We start from the raw sequence: 23,692 nt of genomic DNA on the forward strand, positions 1-23,692 counted from the left end.
ATCCTACTTAGAGAAAAAGCCTTCCATACTGGATGCTAGAGGATGACTAGGAGACAGTTTCCTCCTTTTGTTCTGCTGATTATGTACTAAGATGTTGCACTGCTATATTCTCACATACGTAAAAGCCAGCTTTAGAATGTGGCCTAGAGCAGGAAAGAGTCGGGAAAAAATGGGTTAGGAGGGAGGAGTGTATCTCTGTTATTATATTATTTCAAAAGATAGGTCCTGTGAACTTATAGGGTCATACTGTAAGATTACAAGGTAGTATTCATTGAAAACTTTTTTCATCAGATTATTACAATCATTCGAAGTTAGTGGAAAAGGCATTACAATTACTGAAGGAAAGAATGAGAAAAGGAGATCCCCTGGCGCGTTTCCTGAGAGGTCAACTATACTTTGAAGAGGTAGCTTTAAAAACTTTTATTTTTAAAAATATTAAACTCAGAAGATTGCCAGGAAAAAAACATCAGTTGGAAGTAGTTCTTTTGTGTGATTCTCATACCCAGTTTTCCTGCATGAATCCATTAGGGAATAATTTAAATTTATGCTAGAAATGACTTTTTAAAAAATTCCACCTTTCCCTTCTTAATGGTTGTGACCAGCAAGACTGTTTCTACTACCAAATTATTTTTGACAGGATTCCCAATATAAGTTAAAATCTCACTCTTTGGATAATATTTAAGATCACTCTTTTGGGGGTTTCCCCTAGATCTATGATTTCGTTGGTGTGGGAAACTTCTAATGTGGAAATTCCCTCCACAAATGCAGGTCAGTTATTTATCTGTAACTTGTGAATTAACCTAATTCTTCACTTTAGTAAACTAAAGGTCTCTTTAGGACAAGGATATACCCATCACATATAAAAGGTGGATTCTGATATGTATGTATATCTTTGTATTTGTTTGTGTGTATATAAATGTTTTTGTGATATATGCATATATATTATATAAAGCATACAGATATATAATATGTATATACACACTTTATATTTGCATATACTATAAATATCTATCAATAGTATACACACATTATATTTCTATATACATATAGAGACATATGTATATTTTAAAGTTAATGGCTGAATAACACAGCCCTAATTTATGACATTGATCACCCTGCTAGAAACATTCTTGGTGTCCGAGCTTGAGTATATTATAATATTAGCATCAACAGAATATTGATCTTTAGCTTTGATCACCAGTTCCTCTCAAACTGCAGTGAAGACAGCCCAGGACCCTGAGCCCAATAGCCCCAGGAAGAGCAGTACCTTCCAAACTACTAGCCCTGCTTCCAGCCCAACTCCTATAGCTGTCATTAGGGGAAGTAGCCCTTGTGAAGAAGGGGCCCCCCCATCCGTACCACCATCAGCACTGTCTGCCAAACAATAGCCACTGAAGGGGCAGAAGAAGCTGGCCAGGCTGAAGCAATCAGTCACCCTGAAGAAGAGACAGAAAGAAACGTGTTGCCAAGCAGTTACCATCACCCGCCACTTCCTCTTAAGCTGTAGTAGCGCCATAGAGATAATCCAGCACCCTGGGTTCATATATTGGCAGTGCCACTTAGTACTTGTGTGCCCCTAGGCAATTCACTTAATATTTCTAGTTTTCAGTTTCTTCATTTGTAACACCATGGATAGTCTATGTCACAGAGGTGGGGAACCTGCAGCCTCAACTGTGTCCCTTTGACTAAATCCAAACTTCACAGGACAAATCCTCTTCTTCCCCACCCCTGGCTATGACCTCCAAGTTCCCTTACATCACTAACCTGATTACCTTATTGATCTGGTTAATACTCTGTAATTCTAATAATAACTAAATGTGTAAAAGTTAAACACCTTTTTGTACAGTTATTTAGCTATTCCTAACTCCTCTTCCCCAAGTCCCATTCACTAAACCCTCCCCAAATAAACCCTCCCTTGGGAGTAAGTACCTATGCTATGTAGAGTATGACAAGTTGTACCTACAAGAGAAGAGGAAATCATTTTAGAAATTCAGTCTCCCCAAGACACAGAGAAAATTAAAGTATTAATGTGAATAACTATGAAAGTAAATGCTTTTCCAGGGGTCAGGGAGATTATATTTTTATGTGTAAATGAATATACAATCTTTACCCTCAGCTCTAAGCTTCAGAGAAATGTTGACACACTGAATGGGATCTGCTGAATCTGTGTGTGAAGCTACAACTGTGGTGTTTTTTGAGGGGGGAGGTAGGTTTGGCCATGGAGAATCTCCCTGGAATGGATAAAAATGAAGGAGCCAGGAAAAGTAAGAGAGAGAGCTTTCTTCCTCTTGCTAGAGCAGTAAGGGGCTATGGTGCCTAATGAGGCGTATTACGCAGTGTTGGTTGTTTCAATGGTTTGTTTTGCTTAATTGGTTTTCTTTGTTACAAAGGAAGATTCTAAGAGGGCAGTTGTTGGAAAGAGACATGGTATCAAAAACAATAAACTGTTTTTCAGAAAGTTACAGGGTCTCCCTTGTGAACTAAAATCAAGGTATCATTAATTAGGAGATGAGATTAGATTTGGGAATGAAATGTAGATTAAAAAGGAAGAGCCGAGACTTCTTAGGCCCACTATGGCTAAAGACATGGTATGAAAGTTAGAATTATGCATAATTTGCAAAGAGATTATATTAGAGTCTGATCATCAACTTCAAGCTCCATCTCCAGATGTTGACTGCCCTAATTAGTGTTTGCAGGTGGTGGTAGTGAGACAGGCAAATTGCTAGTTAAAACAAGAAGCCCCAGAGGAAAAAAGGCTATGCATTGATTACCAGCAAGCGGCATTTCCAGCAAAAGGAGAAATTTATACTGATTCATAGAGTAGTTAGTATAAAGACTTTCTAAATGAAAAAAAAGTGTGACCCTGATCCAGATTCTAAACCTGGGCAACTTGCAGAGTTGAAGCAAGAAATGCCTTTAGGAACATTGTTTTACACACCAAAAATTACGCAGAAAGTAAAATATGAGGTTATATTCTCTCCTAAACTATATTCTTCCTGAACCTAAAAAGAAAGTAGATTTTTGTTGTTCTTTAATATATATTGTAGCATCTTAATTAGTTTTCAACACATCTCTGTTTTTTGTGAAGTTTTTATAGTCATATTATGAAGTAGAGAGTATGTTAAGTACCCTTAGGAAAAAATAGAATCTATGTTTAAAGAAAGCTGCTTTTTACTAGATTAAAGCTGGCACAACCTGTGGGTGACTGATGCTGTGGTATGATTAGAGATGTTCTAGAAAGATGCCTCCTTTGATATTCTCGGCTGATGTTCTACTACTAAAGATAGATTCTTTTGGAATAAATTATTGCACATGTTGAAATGCATCTACCCTTGAAAGGGGTAGCATGTTAACATAAGTCATTCATACCTTATTGTGAATGTCAGCTCTTAATAAATTGACTCCTAGAAGAGTAAGGCAAATAACTGGTGGGTTTTGGTAAGAAACAGAAGAAGAGAGATAATTTCCCAGCATGGGGTTTTTCGTACTCAAATAGAGCAAAGCCTGGTTGGGTTGGGGAGTTGGGAGGGAACATTTGGATAACAGCAATGTCTGGGCAGGAAGGAGGGAGAGCAGAAAGGATACATGAATGATACCTAGTTCAGAATTTTACTGACCTTTGTTTGATTAGCCTGCTATGGGAAGATCTCTATCCTGATGGCTTTCCCTTATCCTTTACTCTTCTTTCCCATCCAACAAAGTATAAAGCTAGAGCCAGAGCTCTTAATAATACCACCACTTTATGTTTGTATAGCATTTTCACATCTGTGATGTCACAATCTACATAATTGCTCTGTGAGAAAGGCAGACAGCAGCTACTGAAGACTTGGAAAAGAAGGTCATCACCTCCAAAGTCCTTGACACTGTTAAATGGTTCAGTATGGAAACAAACATAGTTCTATCAGTAGAAGTGACATTAAAGAAGATAACCACCTGTTTGCCACTATACCCTAAAGACCGTGGGACCTTTCCATCTGACTGGTTGCTGAAAACGTTCTAGATGTGTATATGTATTAGAGGCACCTAGGAGGCAGAGCAGAGTGCTAGATGTGGCATCAGGAAAACCTCAGTTTGAATCTCTTCTCAGCTGTGTGACTCTGGGCAAATAAATCATTTAACCTCTCAAGGCCTCAGTTTCCTCAACTGTGAAATTGTGATAACAATACCACCTACCTCACAGGGCTGTTGTAAAGACTTAACAGAATAACACGTAAAGTGCTTTGCAAACCTGAAAGTTCTATGTAAATGTGAGTGATCATTATTATTACAGTAAACATTTAATAAATCCTGTTTTTCACCACATAATAGTTGCCGCCACATAATCATCGCACCCTGTTTTTTCATTCCAAAAATTGGTTTATAACCTTTTCATCATTGCATGGTATAATTCTGTTGTCATACTGCTTAAAAGGTAAAACAGAGCAGCAATGTATTCACCACTGGCGTATGGATATGCATTTATCTCTTGAGCATTGTGAAGTGTGAGCCTAGAATTCTCAGCACACTTGCATTGTCAGTGTATTTCCAAAAGCCGACTTGCATAGTTCAGAGCACTGCAGTACTAATGGTGTTGTCACTAAACTCAGTGAACAGCCAAAGTACAAGGAGAGGGGCAGGCAGGTGAAGCTGCCATGAGTAAGTCACGTGATATGGGTATATTCCCTAGTATTCCATGCATCCTGATCTTGCACCAAAGACAGCTTAGTAATAAATGATTTTTAAGTAATACCAGCGCAGGTTTTTTTAATCTTCACATAAGGGTCACACCTCACTTTTTTATGAAAAAAATTGTCATAAAATCTGTGACAATTGTGCAGTGAAATAAGGCACTCTTTCATTCGTTTGTCCCATCTTCTAAACCAGAAGACTAAGGTTCAGAAGAGTGAAATATCTTGTCCAAACTGCATTAAGTGGTCAAGACAGCACTCTGGCTCTTTTGCTAATTACATTTCTTGAAGGAAATTTGGTCTCAGCTCTGAAATTTTCCAAACTAAGTGAGAAGGGTGAAATGAAAGTCTGGATAAAGTAACCTTAATGACTAAAACTGGAAGGACAGCCATTATTATTGTTGTGGGTTCAAGGCTCAAGGGCTGGCAGCAGGAATAGAAGAAAATGAAAATGGAAAATTTACCCAGAGTCATCCTAGTTATCAGCCATCCCCAACCCCCACACTCATAGCTGACTTTGCAATGTATTGATTGTAACTGATGCAGACTTATGTTGTCATTGTCATTTGTTGTTATTTTATATGTTGTCAATATAATATATAATAATATATATAACATATTATATGTTATGCAATATGTCATTATTATGTTGTCGAATCCTCCCAAAAATTTTCTTCATATGTTAGGGTAGGGTGTTTGCTTATATATACGTATATGTATGTATACACACACACACACACACACACACACACACACACACACACACACACACACATATAATAATATGCATGTTTTCTGGGACTTTTATAGGGATGGTATGAGGAGGCATTAGATCAATTTGAAGAAATCCAGGAGAATGATCATCAAGCTGTTTACCAGTTGGGAGTTATGTATTATGATGGGCTGGGGACGAAAGCAAATCCTGTAAGTTGTCATTCTGCTTGAATTGGGAGATGGGTAGAGGGTGAGTGTAATTTTTAATAAAAACCATGCTTCTATTTAATCTGAGCTCAAAAACCTTCACTGATGAGGAATTAAGCACCTCACAAAACAACCTATTTCACTTTAAACAGCTCTAATTATTAGGTTTTCCTGTAAATAATGCAGAAATCTATATCTCTACCATTTCTACCCAGTTCGGTAAGTCAAGGAACAAAGAGAAGTCTAAGCCCTTACCTACTCACTACATTATGTATGTCTTCAGATATTCTGAAGGCAGTTAGCCTACTCCACCAAATCTTCTCTTCCTCAAACTAAACATCTCTTGTTTCTTTGGTCTGTCCTCATATGGCATGCTTTTGAGTTCCTTTATCATGGTGGTGTCATCCCTCTCCATTGTATGTACTTTTAGCTTGTCAGTGTTCTTCCTAAAATGCCATTTCTTAAAACACAGACATGGCCTAGTCAGGAAAGAGTCCTTTTTGTGGATATTATGCTTATATTAATGTAGATTAAGGTCATGCTTGCTGTTTCTTTTTTTAAGTTTGGCTTCCATATCACATGATTGACTCATATTAAACCTGAAGTTCATTGAAATTCTCAATCTTTTTATCAAAAACAGTTATCTAGCTAAATCTGTCTCCCCATTGTACATTGGATTTTTTAAATAAATACTATTAAAGTTCATCTTTTTAACTGCCAGAATTAATCTTGTCCTCCCATAACAAATAATGGATACTCTTTCTTCTGATATCTATGGTTACACATCCTCATTTTGTAGGAAATTGGAAGTGGACATCTTTACAAAGGGTCTATTTTCTTGTGTCTGTGAGAAGAGTCTTAAATCTATAATGTAGCTGCACTGGTTCAGAAGTCCTTCTCTTCCCTTTGTCGTATCTTTTCACCATCCACGCTCCTGACCAGAGATGGATTCCTCTCTCTGCCTGCCTGGATTATTTTTCTTGTTTTCCTCCTAAAATATTTTTTCCTTTCAAGAAACACTTTTTTCTGCCTCATAAGCCGTAAGTAGAAAAGCATTCTTCCAATCCTGTCATTTTGTTCTGGTATTTTTTGTTCTCATGCAGTCACTGATTTCTGTTTGGCTCGTTCTAATTTTGAGCTGAAGTCTGTTAATGTGAGTAGAGCTTACAACTCCTGAACTCTATGATATTTATCCTCTTTCCCCTTTTTTTCTCTGGAGCTCAAATTTCATTTATAATATCCTTTTTAAAAAAATTCTTGCTCCATTTGTTCTAGGAATTCTAGTAGACCTTGTGATTAGTCTATGTTTTTGTTGGAGGCTTTGCTCGTAGTTGTTATCTCCAGAGTTATTGCCTTCTTTTGGGTTTGTGTTTTAGGCATCCCTAGAGCCATAATTCTTTATATTGATCTCTTCCTTTGCTTATATTCATATTTCCAGCCATGCTTCCTCAGTTGTTACTTTGTGTCCAGGCCAGGCTCTGCGCACTTCTGGAAGGAATGGTGGAGCCTTGTTTGGTCCTAGTCTTTATTATCTTTCTACTGCTTTCATTGGGTACTGAGCACTGTGTTTTCAAGGACATCAGGGGTGGCTAGGTCAGCAAGGCTCCTGGTGTCTCTGGCTCACCTGGTCCAGTCTCTGGTCTTCCTCCTTCTCTCTTCTCATCCCCTTCTCCCCTCTCCAACACAGTTGCAAACTTCAGATGTCCCTGAATCACCCTTCCTTGGGGTGCTGGAAGATTCTGTGTGTAGAGCTCCATGGTTAGACTTGTCTGGCCGGAAACTCTTCCTGAGTGGCAGAATTCTGGCTGTCTCTTTGTGTGGACCTGGGCTGGGAAAAGCACTTATTGTAGTTTCTTCTTACATTTCCTGATCATTACTCAGTTGAATACACTTTAAAATCTTTGTTAGAGTAATATGATAGTAGGATTTTTCTACTCCCATTTATTCCTCTATCTTAGCTGGAAGTCCCTTCCAGCCTTTCACTGTCTTTGACAGGGGCATCCACAGACACTATATATGTACAAGTTGTTACTAATTGGCTCTGGAAGAGACACAAACAGGCCCATCTGTGGAGGTCATGAGAATACTTTTTTCCTCAGCTCTCTGTTGTTCTTGCTGTTAGCTGGTAATCTGTCCACAGGAACACTTTTTAACTTAGGTGTTTGTTTTCACTTTCTTGTTGCTTACTTTTTTTTAATTTTTGGTGAGGCAATTGGTGTTAAATGACTTGCCCAGGGTCACACAGCTAATAAGTTTCAAGTCTCTGGTCTAAGGCCGCATTTGAACTCAGATCCTCCTGACTCCAGGCCTGATGCTCTATCCACTGCGCCACCTAGCTGCCCCCTTGTTTTCACTTTCTAAAAAAGCATCCTTTCTGGGCTTTTTCATGAGTCATTTGGTGCTAGCTGTCCAGATACATCTAGGGAACCCCTGCCAATGCTAATGTAAATAGTTGCTTTACCTAACTCTTATCTGTGAGAATGTCTTTTGAAGAAAGCCAGTTTTCACAGTTGCTGAGTTGTTTTTTAATGGACTTATTATCTCTTTTCTGTGCATTATGAGTTTTGCAGAGTTCAGAAATGCATACTTCTTGTGGTGATATGAGGTTTTTCCCAGAGAAATGATAGCCAAATTGGTATTTTTAATGCTAAATGCATTACTGATACTACAAAAACTACCAAAATAGCCAAAATATTTTATTATTATAGTACTAGTGCTATTACCACTGTAGTTGTACAAAAATAGTCATACTATTATTCAGATGTATATCACACTTATGTACCAGCTTAGTACCCTGCCCAACATTTATAAAATAGCTTCTGTAGAAAAATGTATTCTGAGTTCCAAATCATTGAGTTGCAGATGAAAAACTCCTTTGTAAATTAGGAACTTCTTGTGTGCTGTGTAATCTGAAAAAATTGAGTTCACTTTAACCTCAGAGAAATGTGCAAGCAGCCAATTCATAGGCTAAACAAAAACATCAATGCCAAATCAACTTTTAAAAAAGCAATACCTCTGTAAGCATGCCGTCCGGATTTGCCTCTGCGAGCAACTGCTATATTTATTGCTTGGCTCAGAAAGAAGGGGTAGGAAATGGAAAATCTTATGTACCTGAAAAAATACCAAGACAGACAGGAACAGCTGCTGAACCCCAAACCCAACAGAGTTCTTCCTTTATGTTCACACTCTCCCACTGTCACCAAGCCTGACCTTGAATCCGTAGGAAGCCTGACTGTTCCCCCCATCTCACTAGGCCAAATGTGAATGGGCTTTCCATCCCTTAATTTAACTGATGTTATGATTAAGAAACTTTTAGGGAGTTAAGCAGCGGTTTCTTCATGGGGGTCTGTCTGCTTATACTCTAGCACACTGCAAGGCACACGCCCACGTATCTCCATGGATAGCTGTTTGTTGTTGTTGCTTGTGGGCTGCATGATCAAATCAACTCTGTCAGCTCCTCAATTGGCCTTTCTAAGGAGAAGCCTACAGGCTGTACTATTTAATAGTTGTAACTTCTTTATGACTTGTAGTTTCAGCTTCAGTTTCTCCAGTAGTATGTCAGTTTGTTGGCTATTAGACATAGATAATAGAATGAAAGAATCAATAGTTAAATAATATTTGTAGGCAATCTAAGAACTGTCTCATCTTTCTTTTCCAGCCCCATTGAAATATGACTAAGTTTATCCCTAGTAAACAGACACAAAAGTCTGTTTCTGGGTTCTTCCTCAAAGCCTTTCAAGCTTTCTGATGGCCTGTGAGACTCTACTTAGATTCATTTCTATACTACATCAAGACATTGGAGTAGGACTTTTGTGGAGGCAAATTATGTGCCTTCCCTCATTGCACAGAATGGAGAAACAGAGATTATATGAAGAGCTTCATGAGATCCTCCAAAATAAGTGAGCATGTATTTGATATGTGGTAACTGCAATGAGAAAGTTGCCACAGAGGACAACAAAAAGAAATATAAGAAACCAGAGGTTTATAAAGTGTTCAGAAGGCTCGCACCTATGTATCATAAACACTTATTTCAAGGAAGCACAGAACGTAGTCATCCCAGAATGATAAAAGAAAAATGAAATTGACTACATCTTGACAAACAGAAAGGAGTGGTTGTTCTGTGGGCAGACATCAAGGGCGTATGCAGTAAAAACATGCAGAGGGAACAGACTTTTGCAGAGATTTACAGTGGACTGTATCTTTGTGTGCAACTGAATGGAAAGGTACAAAGTGTACGTAGATACACACGCATACACACATATGTGTGTACATATCTATATCTCCATTCATTGCTTCAACATATGCCTCAGTTAATAAAACTAATCAGATGCTCTTTGCCCTGATAACCTTTATCGGGTAAGAGGCCTCTTTGGTCGAGTTACAGAATCAAAAATAGAGGTGGGAATAATTCTTAGAAACTTCTTTTGAAATCAGGTAAAAGTGTGAACTACATATGAATTGAATGAAACCAGATGATTCCACACAGGAAATATCTTCTGAATAGTTGAAGAGAATCATCCTTGCCTTTTTGGGAATAAATGTTTATTGACTGAAAGAATGAAGTATAAATTTCAATCAAATATCATTTTGTGCTTCTCTCTCAGTAATGATATGTAGCAAATTTGGATGGATTTTTAAAAACCAATGTATAAACCTGTTACAGAGAAATTGCATGTAGCATGTGAGAGTTTCATTTCCTTGTGCTGAGCAGGGACAGATCTGTACTCAAGAACTGTGTTTCTTCATTATTGTACCAGTCAGGGCAATATGAAAATCAAGAAATTAATATGTACATATATTTGTTAGTTTTTAATAATTTTAACAAATTGGTGTTTTATATATATATATATATATATTACCATATCTTCCACATGAGTCATCAGCACTGTGCTAAGGCCCAAGTCCTTATACCATACATCTCTCCATACACTTATGTGTGTATACGTACATACACACACATATATGTCAGGAGGAGAGGAACAGCACTGTGCTAAGTTCTGGGTCTAGAAGAAAAAGAAAAAATAGTCCTTGCCCTCAAGGGGCCTACATTTTAATTGAGGAGACGTATAAATCAGCACATGTGAGATATATACAGAGCAAATGGAAGGTCGGCTTAGAAAGGAAAGCACAAGGAGCTGTGGATACCAGGAGGGCCCTCTGGAGGAAATGGAGCTTGAGGTGAGTTTTAAGGGCAGCCAGGGCATCTAAAACAAATGTCAGAAATGAAGAGGGAGGGCATTGCAGGCACGGGGCCCAGCCAGAGCAAAGGCGTGGAGTAGGGTTGGAGTGTTGTGTGGGAGAAGCAGCAGGGAGCTCAGCTGAGTTGGATTGTCAGGTGTGTGGAGGGTAGTCAAGTGTAAGCAGACTGGAAAGGCAGGAAACGGCCATGTTGTGAAGGGCTTTAAGTGCCAAACGGTGCATTTTATATCTGAGCCTGGAAGTAATAGGGAACAAATGGAGAAGGCCTTCACAGGGTGGTGTCTGTGTGAGCGGAGAAAGGGAATGAATAGGAGAGGAGCTGTGAAGATGAACACAATAAAGTGTAACAACAAATTAGATGTGTGGGCTAAGTGCAGAGAAAAAGATGAGAGCAACACAGAGCTTGCAGGCTGGAATGACTGAGAGGATGGTGGTGCCCTTGAACAGTAATAGGAAAGTTGGAAAGGGAGAGAGTTTGAAGGGAAAGATGAACAAGTTGAATTTGATTTGTAGGGGTTTTTTTATGTTTTTTTCTTAGATAATTGGGGTTAAGTGACTTGCTCAGGGTCACACAGCTAATAAGTGGTTGGTCTGAGGCCGGATTTGAACTCAGGTCCTCCTGACTTCAGGGCTGGTGCGCTATCCACTGTGCCACCGAGCTGCACCACAAGTTGAATTTGAGATGTCTGTGGGATGTCCAAAAGGCAGTTAGTGATGTGTGAGTGTAGCTTAAAGAAGAAACAAGCCTGGATTGTGGATCTGAGAATCACTGGCATCGAGATGATAGTTGAACCCATGGGAGCTGATGAGGTCATCAGATAGCATAGGGAGCTATGAACAGAGAACACAGGGCAGAACCTTGGGGGCCACCTACACTTTAGTGGGTGTGACACGGATGAAGGTAATCCAGCAGTGGAGAGCGAGGAGCCATCAGACAGGTAGGAGAAACATCCACAAAGGGGCCTGGAGTCAGGGGGGCCTGAGTTCAAATTTGGCCCCAGACCAGACACTTGACACTTAACTAGCTGTGTGACCCTGGGCAAGTCATCCCCAATTTCCTCGAAAAAAAGGGGAAAAAAGAGTAATGTCACCAAACTTATAGAGGAGAGGGTTTCAGTCTGCACAGCCTTTGATGAGGCTTGATGATTGAGAACAGCCATTAGTGATCAGTCAATAAGTATTTATTAAGGTGTTCACTCTGTGCCAAGCACTGTGCTGAGTGCTTCCTGCCTAGTAGGAGCGCTCATTCTAATGGGAGAAGACTGCTCATAAAAGGAAGCCAAAAGGGCAGTGGGGGAATGGTAGATGAAGTCCGGGTACAGCCTGGGAGCACTCCTTAAAAAAGAAGTTTTGAAATTTAAAACTCAAAAGCTTATGGAAGTGAATGTTGAAAACTAAAAATAAATTAATTAATTTTAAAAAAAGAAATAAAAGGAACACAGATACAGAAAAAAAATAGACGTTTTGGAAGGAACCATCCAAGCAGAAGGAGGGGTTGCAAGGCTAGGGGGTACTTTTGAGGTGTGAATCACAGCGTCTCCCTCTTCATCTCTGCCTCTTCCCTGGCTTCCTTCAAGCCTTAGCTCAAGTTCCACCTCTCCTAATTCTTAATCTCAGTGCCTTATTTTGAGATTGCTCCCAGTTATGTACGTGTATAAAATGGGTTGTTGTCCTTTGTTCTCAAAGAGGACCAAAATGACCTCACTAGGCTAGAGTCAAGTTACAATGTATCGGGCTGTGGCTGATCAGACCAACACGAGCTCAGAATGCTCTACCGCAGGTTGGGCACAAATAGCCTGTGTGAACGTTTTGGGTAGAATATGTGTAATATACATGTGTATATGTATATAGGTACATATATATATGTATGCATATACACTCACATCTACATATGTATACATACACACATGTGGGTATGTGTGTGTGTGTGTGTGTGTGTATATATATATTTGTATGTTGTCTTCCCCTCCCTTCAACCCCAGACTGTGAGCTACTTGAGAGCAGGGACTCTTTTCTATCTAGCATATAGTAGGCACTTGATAAGTGCTGGCTGGCTGACTGACCTTGTCTTCCACACAAGTCATCAGCACTTTGCCAACGTCTGAGTCTTTATACCATACATCTCTCCATAGCTCTTTGTGTAACCTGAGATTTTTGTTCTTCAGAGATTGTGGTGATTCACAGTTATATACCACCTTCACAGAAGTATAAGTGTTAAAAAAGATGGGGTTTGTGACAGAGGATAGCTTTACTATGTGATTTCCCCAATGCAGCAGCCTGTTTTCTTCTTCTGCCGTCCTGGGCACAGATCAGGGTCCTCCTGTGGTATCTGCCCCAGAGAGAGATACTGTTGGAATCCCGCAACAGGCTGACCATCCAAGTAGGTGTCATAGTCTAGACCAAGCATTCTTAACTTGGGGGCCTGGGAACTTCAAAAACAAACAAACAAATAAATAGTATGTAAATATAATTGGCTTCCTTAATAATCCTCTGTATCTCTTTTATGTATTTTAAAACATTATTTTGAGAAGGTGTTGATGGTTTTCATCGGATTGCCAAAGGGGTCCATGACATAAAACAGGGTAAGAATTTCTAGTTTGAGCAATAGGCATTCCTTACTCATTTGATTTTTCTCATGCTGATTCTTAGGTGCATCTTCTGAGTGATCATAGATCTCCTTGAGTAATACATGGACCTGATATAGTCAGCACAGTGCAAACAGGAGTATCTGCAAGCCCTTGCCATGTACATGGATTCCCTCTCCCATCTGTATTTTGCAGAGTATCTTCTCCATGAGTGTAGCAAATACTTTTGCTGTACAGCTCTGTTTTACTCCTCACTTGCTATTGATAATCAAAGAACCTGTGAATAAAGTTATGATTTGTATTTTTCAAAGAATCTTGTGCTGATCTGAAAATATGCATGGGAGATACCTTGTTGGGGGAGAGCTTTAAGGCTGCTTTTTTAAGTTAAATGCTTAAAAAATAGTAGATGTAATAGAATTGCATATTCTCTGCATCTTTCAAATCAATTGTGACTCTGAAGATGGGGGTCTGCCATGTAAATAATTTGCAAAATTTTCCCTTTTCCCCTCTTACGTTTTCCTGAAGATTACTCAAATATATGTGTAAATGTCCTCATAAGGCGCTCATTGAGATAAGAAAGCAGGTGTTTACATTTTATTGGTAGTAATGCAACCCTTGAGTTTTTCCAATCAGCATGTATCCTCTCCTTTTTCACATGTCTTGAAAATCAGTCCCTTAGTTTTTGCAAAAGTTTGTCACCTCCAAAATGGGTTCCTTCTTTGCATATATAGTCTGGTCCTGGTGCTTTTCCAGTCCTCATGTTTTTAAGAGCCGTTTCTACTTCCTTATATGCCATGTGGAGAACTGATTTGTTCAAACGTGGTAGATCCACTGCCATTGATAATAAGAATGGCTTGCTATGGAAATGCCGATGGCCCTGTCCCATTTTTGTCTGTCATTCTCATTCTAGTTTAATCTGTAAAAGGCTTTTTTAATGACCTGACTTAGTTTAGGTATCACACCAAGCTTTTTGCACACTCATTGTTCCTTCCCCTGTTCTTCATTGTTTTGTAAATCAGTGCGCTCATAATCTTACCTATTTTTCTTGGTAACATTTTACTGATGAGTTTATTTTCTTAAAAGCTGTTGCCCTCATCTTCCTTGTTTCTCTGCTTTTTAAGAAAACAGTTGTTTGGTGGTTGTGGTGGTTTCTAGACTCTTTTAATCTTATTGTGGCAGCCTCAGCTAAATTTGTAGGAATTGGTAGTTGTCTGTATTGATGCCTCTCCCTTTGTCCGTTTCCATTTTTCATCATCAGTATCTTATTTGAATGGGTGAAGTTGGATATATTGTAATTACACAATTTTCCTCAACTTCATCTCAGATTTGGTGTTGAGTTTTCCTTTTGTTCTAACAAGTTGACCTGATTGTATACAGAAAGTTGATTTGGAAATAATACCTAGATCAGTAAACAGTTATTGGTTACTCTAATTACAAAAAAAAAAAGATTTCAAGGGTATATCCAGGGCTATTTCAGCACAGTGAGAAATGATAAATTGATCTAATTCTATTATGCTTTTCTTTTCTTCACATATTCTCTTTCATTCATTTCTTTTGTATAGTTCTACATTTTTATTTAGTGCATTTTCCTTTTTAAATTTTTTGCTTGACTTTTGTATTCTTGAATTTGTAGAAATCTTGTACTAAGCCAAATAAAAGACTTTGTCCATGTACCATTTTTCTCATTCAATTAAGCACCTCTAATGAGCACAGTACTGTGTAGTTCAGTGAAGTGCACATAGCGGAATAACATAACCTCCTATCCTGAAGAAGTTTACAATGTAGTAAGCATATATAAGCACATACAAATAATACATACAAATAATCATTATATGGAATATAGTGTGATAATTGAATATGAGAGATACAGAATTTTATAAGAGATCCAAGGAGTGAGGGATCACTTCTGGCCAGGGAGAAAAGAGAAGGCTTCATAGCAGACAGTGTTTCAACAGGTGGAGATGATGATGTGCATTCCAGGCATCAGGGAAAATGTAAGCACATTTTCAGAGACTGGGACAGCATGGGTGAAGACCATTTTCCCATGTTCCCAAGAGAATAATGAGTAGTCCAGTTTGCAGAAGCATAAGCTACATGAAGGTAAGAAGTGTGGAATAACTTTAATAACAGTTTGAAGTCAGATTATAGAAAGCCTCCAAGATTGGGCCAAGGAGGTAAAATTTTGTTCAGTAGGCAGTGGGAAACCATGGGAGGTATCCAGGCAGAGAAGTGACTGTATATACATATATACATACATATATATATATATATATATATGTATATATATATATATATATATATGTATATATTATGTATATATATATATATATATTCAAAAGCTGTGCATTTTCAACAACTTGAAAACAATTTTTTCTCTTTGTTCATTTATAAAACTATCCTGTTCAAACTCAGCCCTAGTTCACCTTATATAAGGAAAGCAAAAACTACTCTATTCAGAACTTATTTTAGATTATAATCTTTAAAATCAGTGATTGTCACTCTGATTATTGTAATCAAAGAACAATGGAGGATAGTAACATTAGACTCAAGGTGCTTCATTTAACTGCTCCTTGGAGTGGTCTAGAGCAGAGGTGTCAAACACAATTCTGGCCCACAACACTCCTGAGTGGGCCCAAACCAGATTAAAATATAATTGGAAAATATTTAACAAAATAAGTCAAAATACAGTAAAGCATAGATAATGTTACATTTTAAAACCAAGTCAGTATGTGGCCTGGAGGTATCTTTATATATGTCTAGTTCAGTGGGCTTCATTCTGAGTTGACATCACTGGTCTAGAGCATAGATAGTTATCGGTAGCTGATATGTCTACAGCACCTGATAAGAACATTATACTGTGAATTGCATTAAGTTTTAACTTTGTATATTTATTATTCTCTAATTTCAAAAGTTAAGCATAAGCTCTGGCAGGTCTTATTAAGCTGGAAAGGCTTGAAAGATAGGTCTGGCAACATGATCCCAAGAACTGCCTAGCTAACTTGGACAGGCTCATCATGACGAGGTTGGCCACAGGGGGCTTCGGTTTTTTAGGCCCAGCAATTTATGAAGAATCCACTAAAGTGCTGAAGAGCTCTAGTCAGTCAGGCAATAGGCACTTATTAAGTGCCTTCTGTGTGCGAGGCAGTGTGCCGAGTGCTGGGGATTTAAGGCAAATGACAGTCCCTCCTCTCAAATGTGGGCAACAACATGCAAAAAGCAATATACAGGAAAAATTGAAAATAATCAACAAAGGGAAGAATTGCAGGAGAATGCGAAGAATACCATCTGTAGATGGTAGGATTATAGCTGGAAATTAAAGAAAGCCAGGAGGCAGAGAGAAGGAAGGAGAGCATTTCCAGCATGGGGGACAGCCAGAGAAAATACGGGGAGCTCTCTTTTCAAGGACAGCAAAGAGGAGGTATAAAGTACAAGACTAGAAAGTTATGTGTGGGGGGGGAGGGGATCCAGGCTGTGTCACTTCAGTGAGTACAGATGCCAGCGAAATCAGAAATCAGTGTTGAAAGGAAAATTCTTCCTTTGGGCTTTTCACCCTGATTAATGAGGCAAAACCCAGGACAAAGAGAATTAAAAGGAATTTCTTATAAATACGGCAAGGTAGCAACTGATGAGCTGATCACTGAAGATCAGGGATGGCTTCAAGGTGGGGCCAGCTTTTATAGGTGATTTTAAGACAGTTCAGATAGGTCTACCTCAGCAAAAGAGGTTTGGCCCTTGCATCTCACTTCCTCCCCAAGGTAGCAAGAGCGTGACGTTTTGCAGATAGGAGTACAGAGGTCACAGATAAGGGATGACTTGCCTATGTGACCAGGGGACTGGTTGATACCTCCCCCAACACCAGTTGACAAGCAGGACTGGGAGCAATGGGATACCGAATCAACATAACTTTCAATAACAGATGCTTGAACCTTAGAAGTGCATCATCTGGGCTGCTATGAATCTCTTTCAAATCAAAAAGGATTCTCCCCACCCCCCCATGTGTTTATTGAAAATTTCACTGGGGCTAAACTGCCATGTTAATTTTCTCACACTTTATCTGATGGGACTAAAGTTTGACATTGAGACAAATGACCTTTCTGGCAAAACACTTAAAAGCTCACAGCAGCCTCACTTCCTCAAATGGAGTAGGACTTTATTGGAGGAACATTTGTATGATGGTTAAAAGAATGATACCCTTTGGAGCAAATTGGAAGAACCATCTAGTTGGTAAAATTTCTCCGTTTTAGCTATCAAGCACTGCTTAATCCTTGCTGTACTTTTAAAGAGAAACCTTTAATTCTTCCTTTTTCTCTGTGGAGATGCAGGTGTTGAAAGTCCCCAAGTTGTAGCCAGTTCTCCTTACCGTTATAGAACTAAAAACAGCTTTTTCAGTTTTTCTTCGGTTAATGTGGCTTAAAATGGTCCAGGGGAGGAGGAAAAAGAAAAAAAAAGAAAAAAAAACAACAACCTTCCCTGTGACTGTTTTCTGCCAATTCCGGAAACCTTTTGGTCACTTTTTGTTCTGTTCTGTATTAGAAAGGGGAAAAAAGACATTATGGTTTTGTAAAAGACTTTTGAGTTCATCTAGTCCAAAACCATCTTAAGATGAACAAACTAAGGTTGAGGGGAGTTAAATGCCTTGCCCGATGTCACACACTTGGTAGAAGGGGGGGAGCTGGGTTATGAGCCCAGGTCTCCTCAGTTTGTTCCAGTGCCCCTTCTATAACATTCCTAATTGATTAGGATCCACCCCATTTAGGGAGGAACCCCATCAATCCTATAAACAGCTGTTTTCTTTTTTTTATGTTTCCGAAGCCTAGCACAATACTTGATAGAGGCTGTGCATAAGTGTTCCCTTCCTCCCATCCCGCTCCCCTCCACTTTCCTCTTATTGAAATGCGTTGATTGACTATCCCATATTTGTTCTATATTTGTTAAGGCATTAAAGCTCAACCTGGTATAAAATAATAATTAGCTTTAAGTGGTTCAGGTTATTCATTAACCACTACATCCAGGTCCTGGATCCCTTCAAACCAGCTTCTAACTTTTTGAAGAGATTGATTCCTTTTTTGTACATTAAAAAACTCACTTTACAAGAAAAATGATAATTTACAATAATGTATTCAAAGAGAGCACTGTTGCTTTTAAATAGTATAACACAATTCTTAGACCTGATGTCATAAGCCATGAATTGCTTGCTATGTAAAATACACTGACTTCTAACCCTCTAAGTTAATGAAGATTCTGGCTGGCCTCTAGGGGGCAAACAAGTCACATAATAACCTAGAAAACAAAGTAAATGCAGTGTATTCCTTCTTATGGGCTCATGTTCAATCAATTTTTTCATAGAGAAATAGAATTAAAGAATTAGAAGGAATCTCAGATGTCACCTGAAGCAAAACATAAATCCTATCTACATCATCACCCCAAATAGGACATCAATTCAGTAATAAGCATTCTTTCAGTCTAATTTGTCAACCATTTTGAATCTATCATCTAGTTTTTAGCTTTCCACCTTAACTACAAAGGTATTAGACAGACTTTGCCAGATACCCTGCTGAAATAAAGATAGAGGTAATGAGATCTTCCCTGCCCTTGAGAATAAAATATGCAAAGTATTAATCCTAATGCAAGATAGAACCTTATTAAGAGAATAGTCAAAAAGAATGGCTTAAGTGAATCAAAAAGTGAGGGAAAACATCTTTATATGTATGCTTATTGTAAAGTCTGTGAATGTGTATCTTGAGGTCCTTTCCATCTGTGAGGTTTTATTGTGTTAGCTTTTAAAAAAAAATTTATCTTTCTACTCAATCTGATGCTGGCTCAGAATTAACCTTACCTTAAAACTATTCCTTTTCAGTATTTCATCATTTTCTTATAGGATAAAAAAAACAATGAAGTGAGTGGAATGTTTAGAAATAGACAGGTACTGATCTATAAGTATACTTTCCTTAGGAAATTAAGTGGAAAAACACTGTCCTAAGTATCTGTATGGTATCCCTTGGATACTGAGCTGTTAGTAGCTCCCTTTGTCCATTTTTTCCTAGGATTTGAGACTAACTGTGCCAAATAATTAAAATCAGGAATCTATTGGAATGTGATGTTTTATGTCCATTTGTTATCTACTCCTATTTTAATAATATCTTGACTCTCAGGTTGCTTGGGGAAATACAACTTGCCATCTACAGATAAAGGTCAAGAATTTAGTGAAAAATTATAGCATTATCAGATATAAAATTATTTTATAGATGCATTCATTACTCATTATAATCTCCTATTAATATGAGCCTTTCTGAATAATGCAGACTTCACAAGGCTTATGTTGATGTTTAAAAGAATACTGCCAGTAAGGCCAGATAAGCCTTAAAATGTCACAGAATCTTCCAGTGGGTTGATTTTCTTGACTTCTGTTGCTATACTAGTGGACATTTTGAAACTGCATATTTGCCTTTCGTTTAATCCTGAATCCAAAAACTTTCCAAGCTTAGAGTATTTTTCTCTTTTAATAAAACTTATTCCATTTGAGAAGTTCAAAACTTTGTTACACATTTGCTTGAATCACTATATCAGTCATGTCTGATTCTTTGGACCCCTTTGGGGTTTTCTTGGCAAAGATACTGAAGTGGTCTGCCATTTCCTTTTCCAGCTCATTTTACAGATGAGGAAACTGAGGCAAATAGGGTTAAGTGAATTGCCCAGAGTCACACAGCTAGTTACTCAGGAAGATGAGTCTTCCTGACTCAAGGCCTGACACTCTCTCCACTTTGCCACCTAGCTGCCTGAAATGTCCCCATACAGAGGTCTAAATCACTCCAGAAAGACTACTTGAAAATGTTCATTTTCTTACCTATGGGTTTACTCACTTCTTCTCATCTAAGATGTATATAGAGTCAAGATTACATAATCATTTGGCTGCTGCATTATTAGATTCAGAATTTAAAACTAAAAGAGGTTATTGAGGAAAAATGTAGGTCTCCATTTCTAGAAATATTTTCAAAGTAGAGTGGCTTAAATGTAATTCTGTCTGGAGGCAGAGAGATTGTAAATCCTTTGACAGAAGCCTTGTCTTATTCCATCTCCATTTAGAGTTTGCACGTGGAGGTTCCTTCCAATCTAGTATCCAATTATTCTATATTTGCCAGAAATGAATCCAAAGATTACTGGATTTACGGTGAGAAGATGTGAATGTGAATATACTACTGAATGTTGCTACTTGCAACCTTTGTGAATGTGGGCCAAGTCATTTTCCCTCTTTGGGTGTTCAGTTTCCTCTTCTATAAAACAAGAGAATTGGGTCAGAGGTGTAAAATCTGAAACAGTAAGTAGAACCTAAAACTCCCACCATGATTCTGAGCCAGATTAAACCATAATTGGGAAATATTTCACAAAATAAATGAAAATACAATACAACAAAGATAATGTTAATTTGTGGTTTTCTAAATCAACATGTGGCCTGAAGGAATCCATTTTGTTTTGAATTTGTCACCACTGGACTGGATCCTTTCTAGATCTAAGGCTGCTCTGTCAAATACCTTTGCTGAAATCCATGTATTATGTGTCTATGACATTATTCTGGCCTACCAGTCAAGTGATTCTGTATGACCTTTTTTTAAATTAAATCATTCTTTGCAAGTCTTAAAATATCATTATTATAATGGAGAAAAACATCTCATATATGTGAGAATTTTGTTAGGAGGAACTGAAGAATATTGATCTATAATATTAAGACTCAACATTTGTCTTTTGGGAAGTATAATTGTATTTTCATTTCAAGTATCATGGCTCCTGTTTCCTGTTTTCTCTGATTTTCTACAGATTATTGATAGCTGATCAATTTATATGAAAGGCAGCATAATGTAATGGGTAGAAAGATGGCCACAAAACCAGAAAGAGCTGGGTTCAAGTTATACCATGGACACCTACTGGTTGTGTAACCCTGGACACTAGACGGAGCTTTAGGCATTTCTCTAAGACTGTGTTGCAGAGAAAGTACTAGCCTTCATTGTTGTTTGGGGTTTCCTCCTCTGTTAGTTCTCTGTGGTGATGATATCACAGATCTAGCCCCCATCAGCTTCTACTATTCAGATTTTCCTCACCCTCAAATTTAGTTTATCTAGACATATAGATGCCATCTCCTCACTTAGTCACGTATTCTCTCCAAGATGATCTCTCATCGTGAACTAAGGAAATACGAACTTTGACTGCTACACTTTAATTCATTTTAAAACCTAGCATCCACTTTAAACCTAGTAATGCTTACTTCTCAAACTGACTTCTGAAGTTCATTCCCTTTTTTATTGTAAGGCAGAATTTTTTAGTATGGTTTTCATATTAGCTATCAGTTTGTCTTTGTTGATGGAAGCATTTGCAGATATAAATTTCCCTTCAAGGACTGTTTTGGATCATCCCAAAAGTTTTGGTATGTTGTCTTACTGTTGTCATTGTAATTGATGGCGTTATCTGTTGTTGCTATCATTTGTCCTTTGACCCACTAATTCTTTAGGGGTTAAATTACTTAGTTTCCATTTGTTTAAATCCTTTCTTCAAAGACTCTTTATGAATCATAATTTTTATTGCACCGTGGTCAGTAATGGATGTTTAATATTTCTGCTTTTCTCTGTTTATGAGATTTTTCTATGTCCCCCATTTCCTTTGACCCAGAACTTAATCAGTTTTTGTAAGGGTATCGTACATAATTGAGGAAATACATACACTTTTCAGTTTTCATTCAGCAATTACCAGAGATCTAGCATATCCAACTTTTCTTAAATTCCACATAAGTCCGTAACTCATTTCTTCTTTTACCTTTTTGTTAGCTTTGTCTAGATCTGAAAAAAGCAGATCTCTGATCATAATTTTACTGTCTTCTTTCTCCCTGTGATTTAATTAGCTTTTCTTTTAAGTACTTAGATGTTATATTATCACATATGATGCTTTTGAGTATAATGCTTATAAGTGTTTAAATAGATGCTTATTGATTGATCGATTGATTTCTGCCTTCTATACCTGAGAACTGTTCATTTCTTTCTTTTTTTTTCTTTTGCTTTTTGGTGAGGCAATCAGGGTTAAGTGACTTGCCCAGGGTCACATAGCTAGTAATTGTCAAGTGTCTGAGGCTCAATTTGAACTCAGGTCCTCCTGACTCCAAGGCTGGAGCTCTATCCACTGCACCACCTAGCAGCCCCAAACTATTCACTTCTTAAGCAGAATTTTTAACACTTGTGCCTTCTACATTTTATTAAGGTGACCCTTTTGTTGACAGTGGTTAGATAGAGGTGAACTTTTGATCTGTGAGTTCTGAGTCAGGACATACACTTTCACCTCTAATTTTTGTCCCATATCCTCCATTCCTGCCGGGACTACAGGTGCCTCAATTACTCTGTGATTTTGTTCAGACAAGTACAGACCACAATCTGAAATGTTGACAGGAGAGTAAATTTATTTGGGCCAAAACTAAGAATACTTTTTTTGGGGGGGGTGCTTTTTTCCCTTTGTGGAAGGAAAAAGGAGTGGAATATATGAAGAAAATTCTTGAATCTCCATGTCCCAAAGCAAGGAATTTAAAATATGCAGCTGCATATAACTTGGGGAGAGCTTTTCATGAAGGACAAGGTGTTCCGCATAATGATGAGGAAGCTGAAAGGTAATCCAAACTGAGAATGAAGCTTTGTCCATAAAAGGGCTGCTGATTTTTCAGGTAACATGACTGTGACTTCTCCTCTTTCTTTTTCAGACTGTGGCTTTTCGCTGCAGACAATGGGAATCCAAGAGCTAGTGTCAAAGCTCAGAGTATCTTGGGATTGTACTATTCCACAAAAGAGCCTAAGGAGTTGGAGAAGGTAAGTTACCTACCATATTTTTTTTAATGTGATATTACCTTGAGATTAATAAGTCATTCTTTTTTTTGCCTCCTTTTGGGTGTGTGCTTTGGGAGAGAGCTAAACCTAGTAACAGTTAGATGTGGAACCCTTAACATCCTTGTTTTTCATTTGACAGAGTGCCAGATTACTGCAGGTGAAATTTGCCTTTTAAGGACTGCAAGCTGATACACAAGATTTTTAGCAGAAACACTGACAAGATCATTAATTATAGTATATTTTAAAACCTAAGAGAAAATGTGGGAAGAATCCTGAAATTAAAATGATCTTTCAAAATATAAAAAGGTTGATTATATTGTAATAGATAATATAATAATATAATAATAATAATAAATGTAGTAATATGAGAAGATAGATTCTGTATTTTGTTTCTGAGCCTAGTTTCCTCAGCTGTGAAATGAGAAGGTTGGACACTAGATGATCTCTGAGGTCCCTAATAACTGTA

At 38.0% G+C, this 23,692-nt stretch overlaps 1 protein-coding gene across 13 annotated transcripts in view; it reads left to right on the top strand.

Annotated features, from left to right (window-relative positions):
• The window catches only part of LRP2BP (LRP2 binding protein), a 37,166-nt gene that overhangs the window by 7,961 nt on the left and 5,513 nt on the right, over window positions 1–23,692 (top strand). For all 13 annotated transcript variants that reach the window (XM_078148512.1, XM_078148508.1, XM_078148503.1 and 10 more), the window contains 4 exons: window positions 292–404; window positions 5,478–5,591; window positions 22,870–23,012; window positions 23,103–23,208. In XM_078148512.1, coding sequence (XP_078004638.1) covers window positions 292–404; window positions 5,478–5,591; window positions 22,870–23,012; window positions 23,103–23,208 — 476 coding nt within the window. The remainder of the gene's footprint in view (window positions 1–291; window positions 405–5,477; window positions 5,592–22,869; window positions 23,013–23,102; window positions 23,209–23,692) is intronic.

Source organism: Phascolarctos cinereus, unplaced genomic scaffold, assembly GCF_003287225.1.
Source record: "Phascolarctos cinereus isolate Bilbo 61053 unplaced genomic scaffold, phaCin_HiC Scaffold_9;HRSCAF=440, whole genome shotgun sequence".
In the NCBI taxonomy this organism is placed as follows: Eukaryota; Metazoa; Chordata; class Mammalia; order Diprotodontia; family Phascolarctidae; genus Phascolarctos; species Phascolarctos cinereus.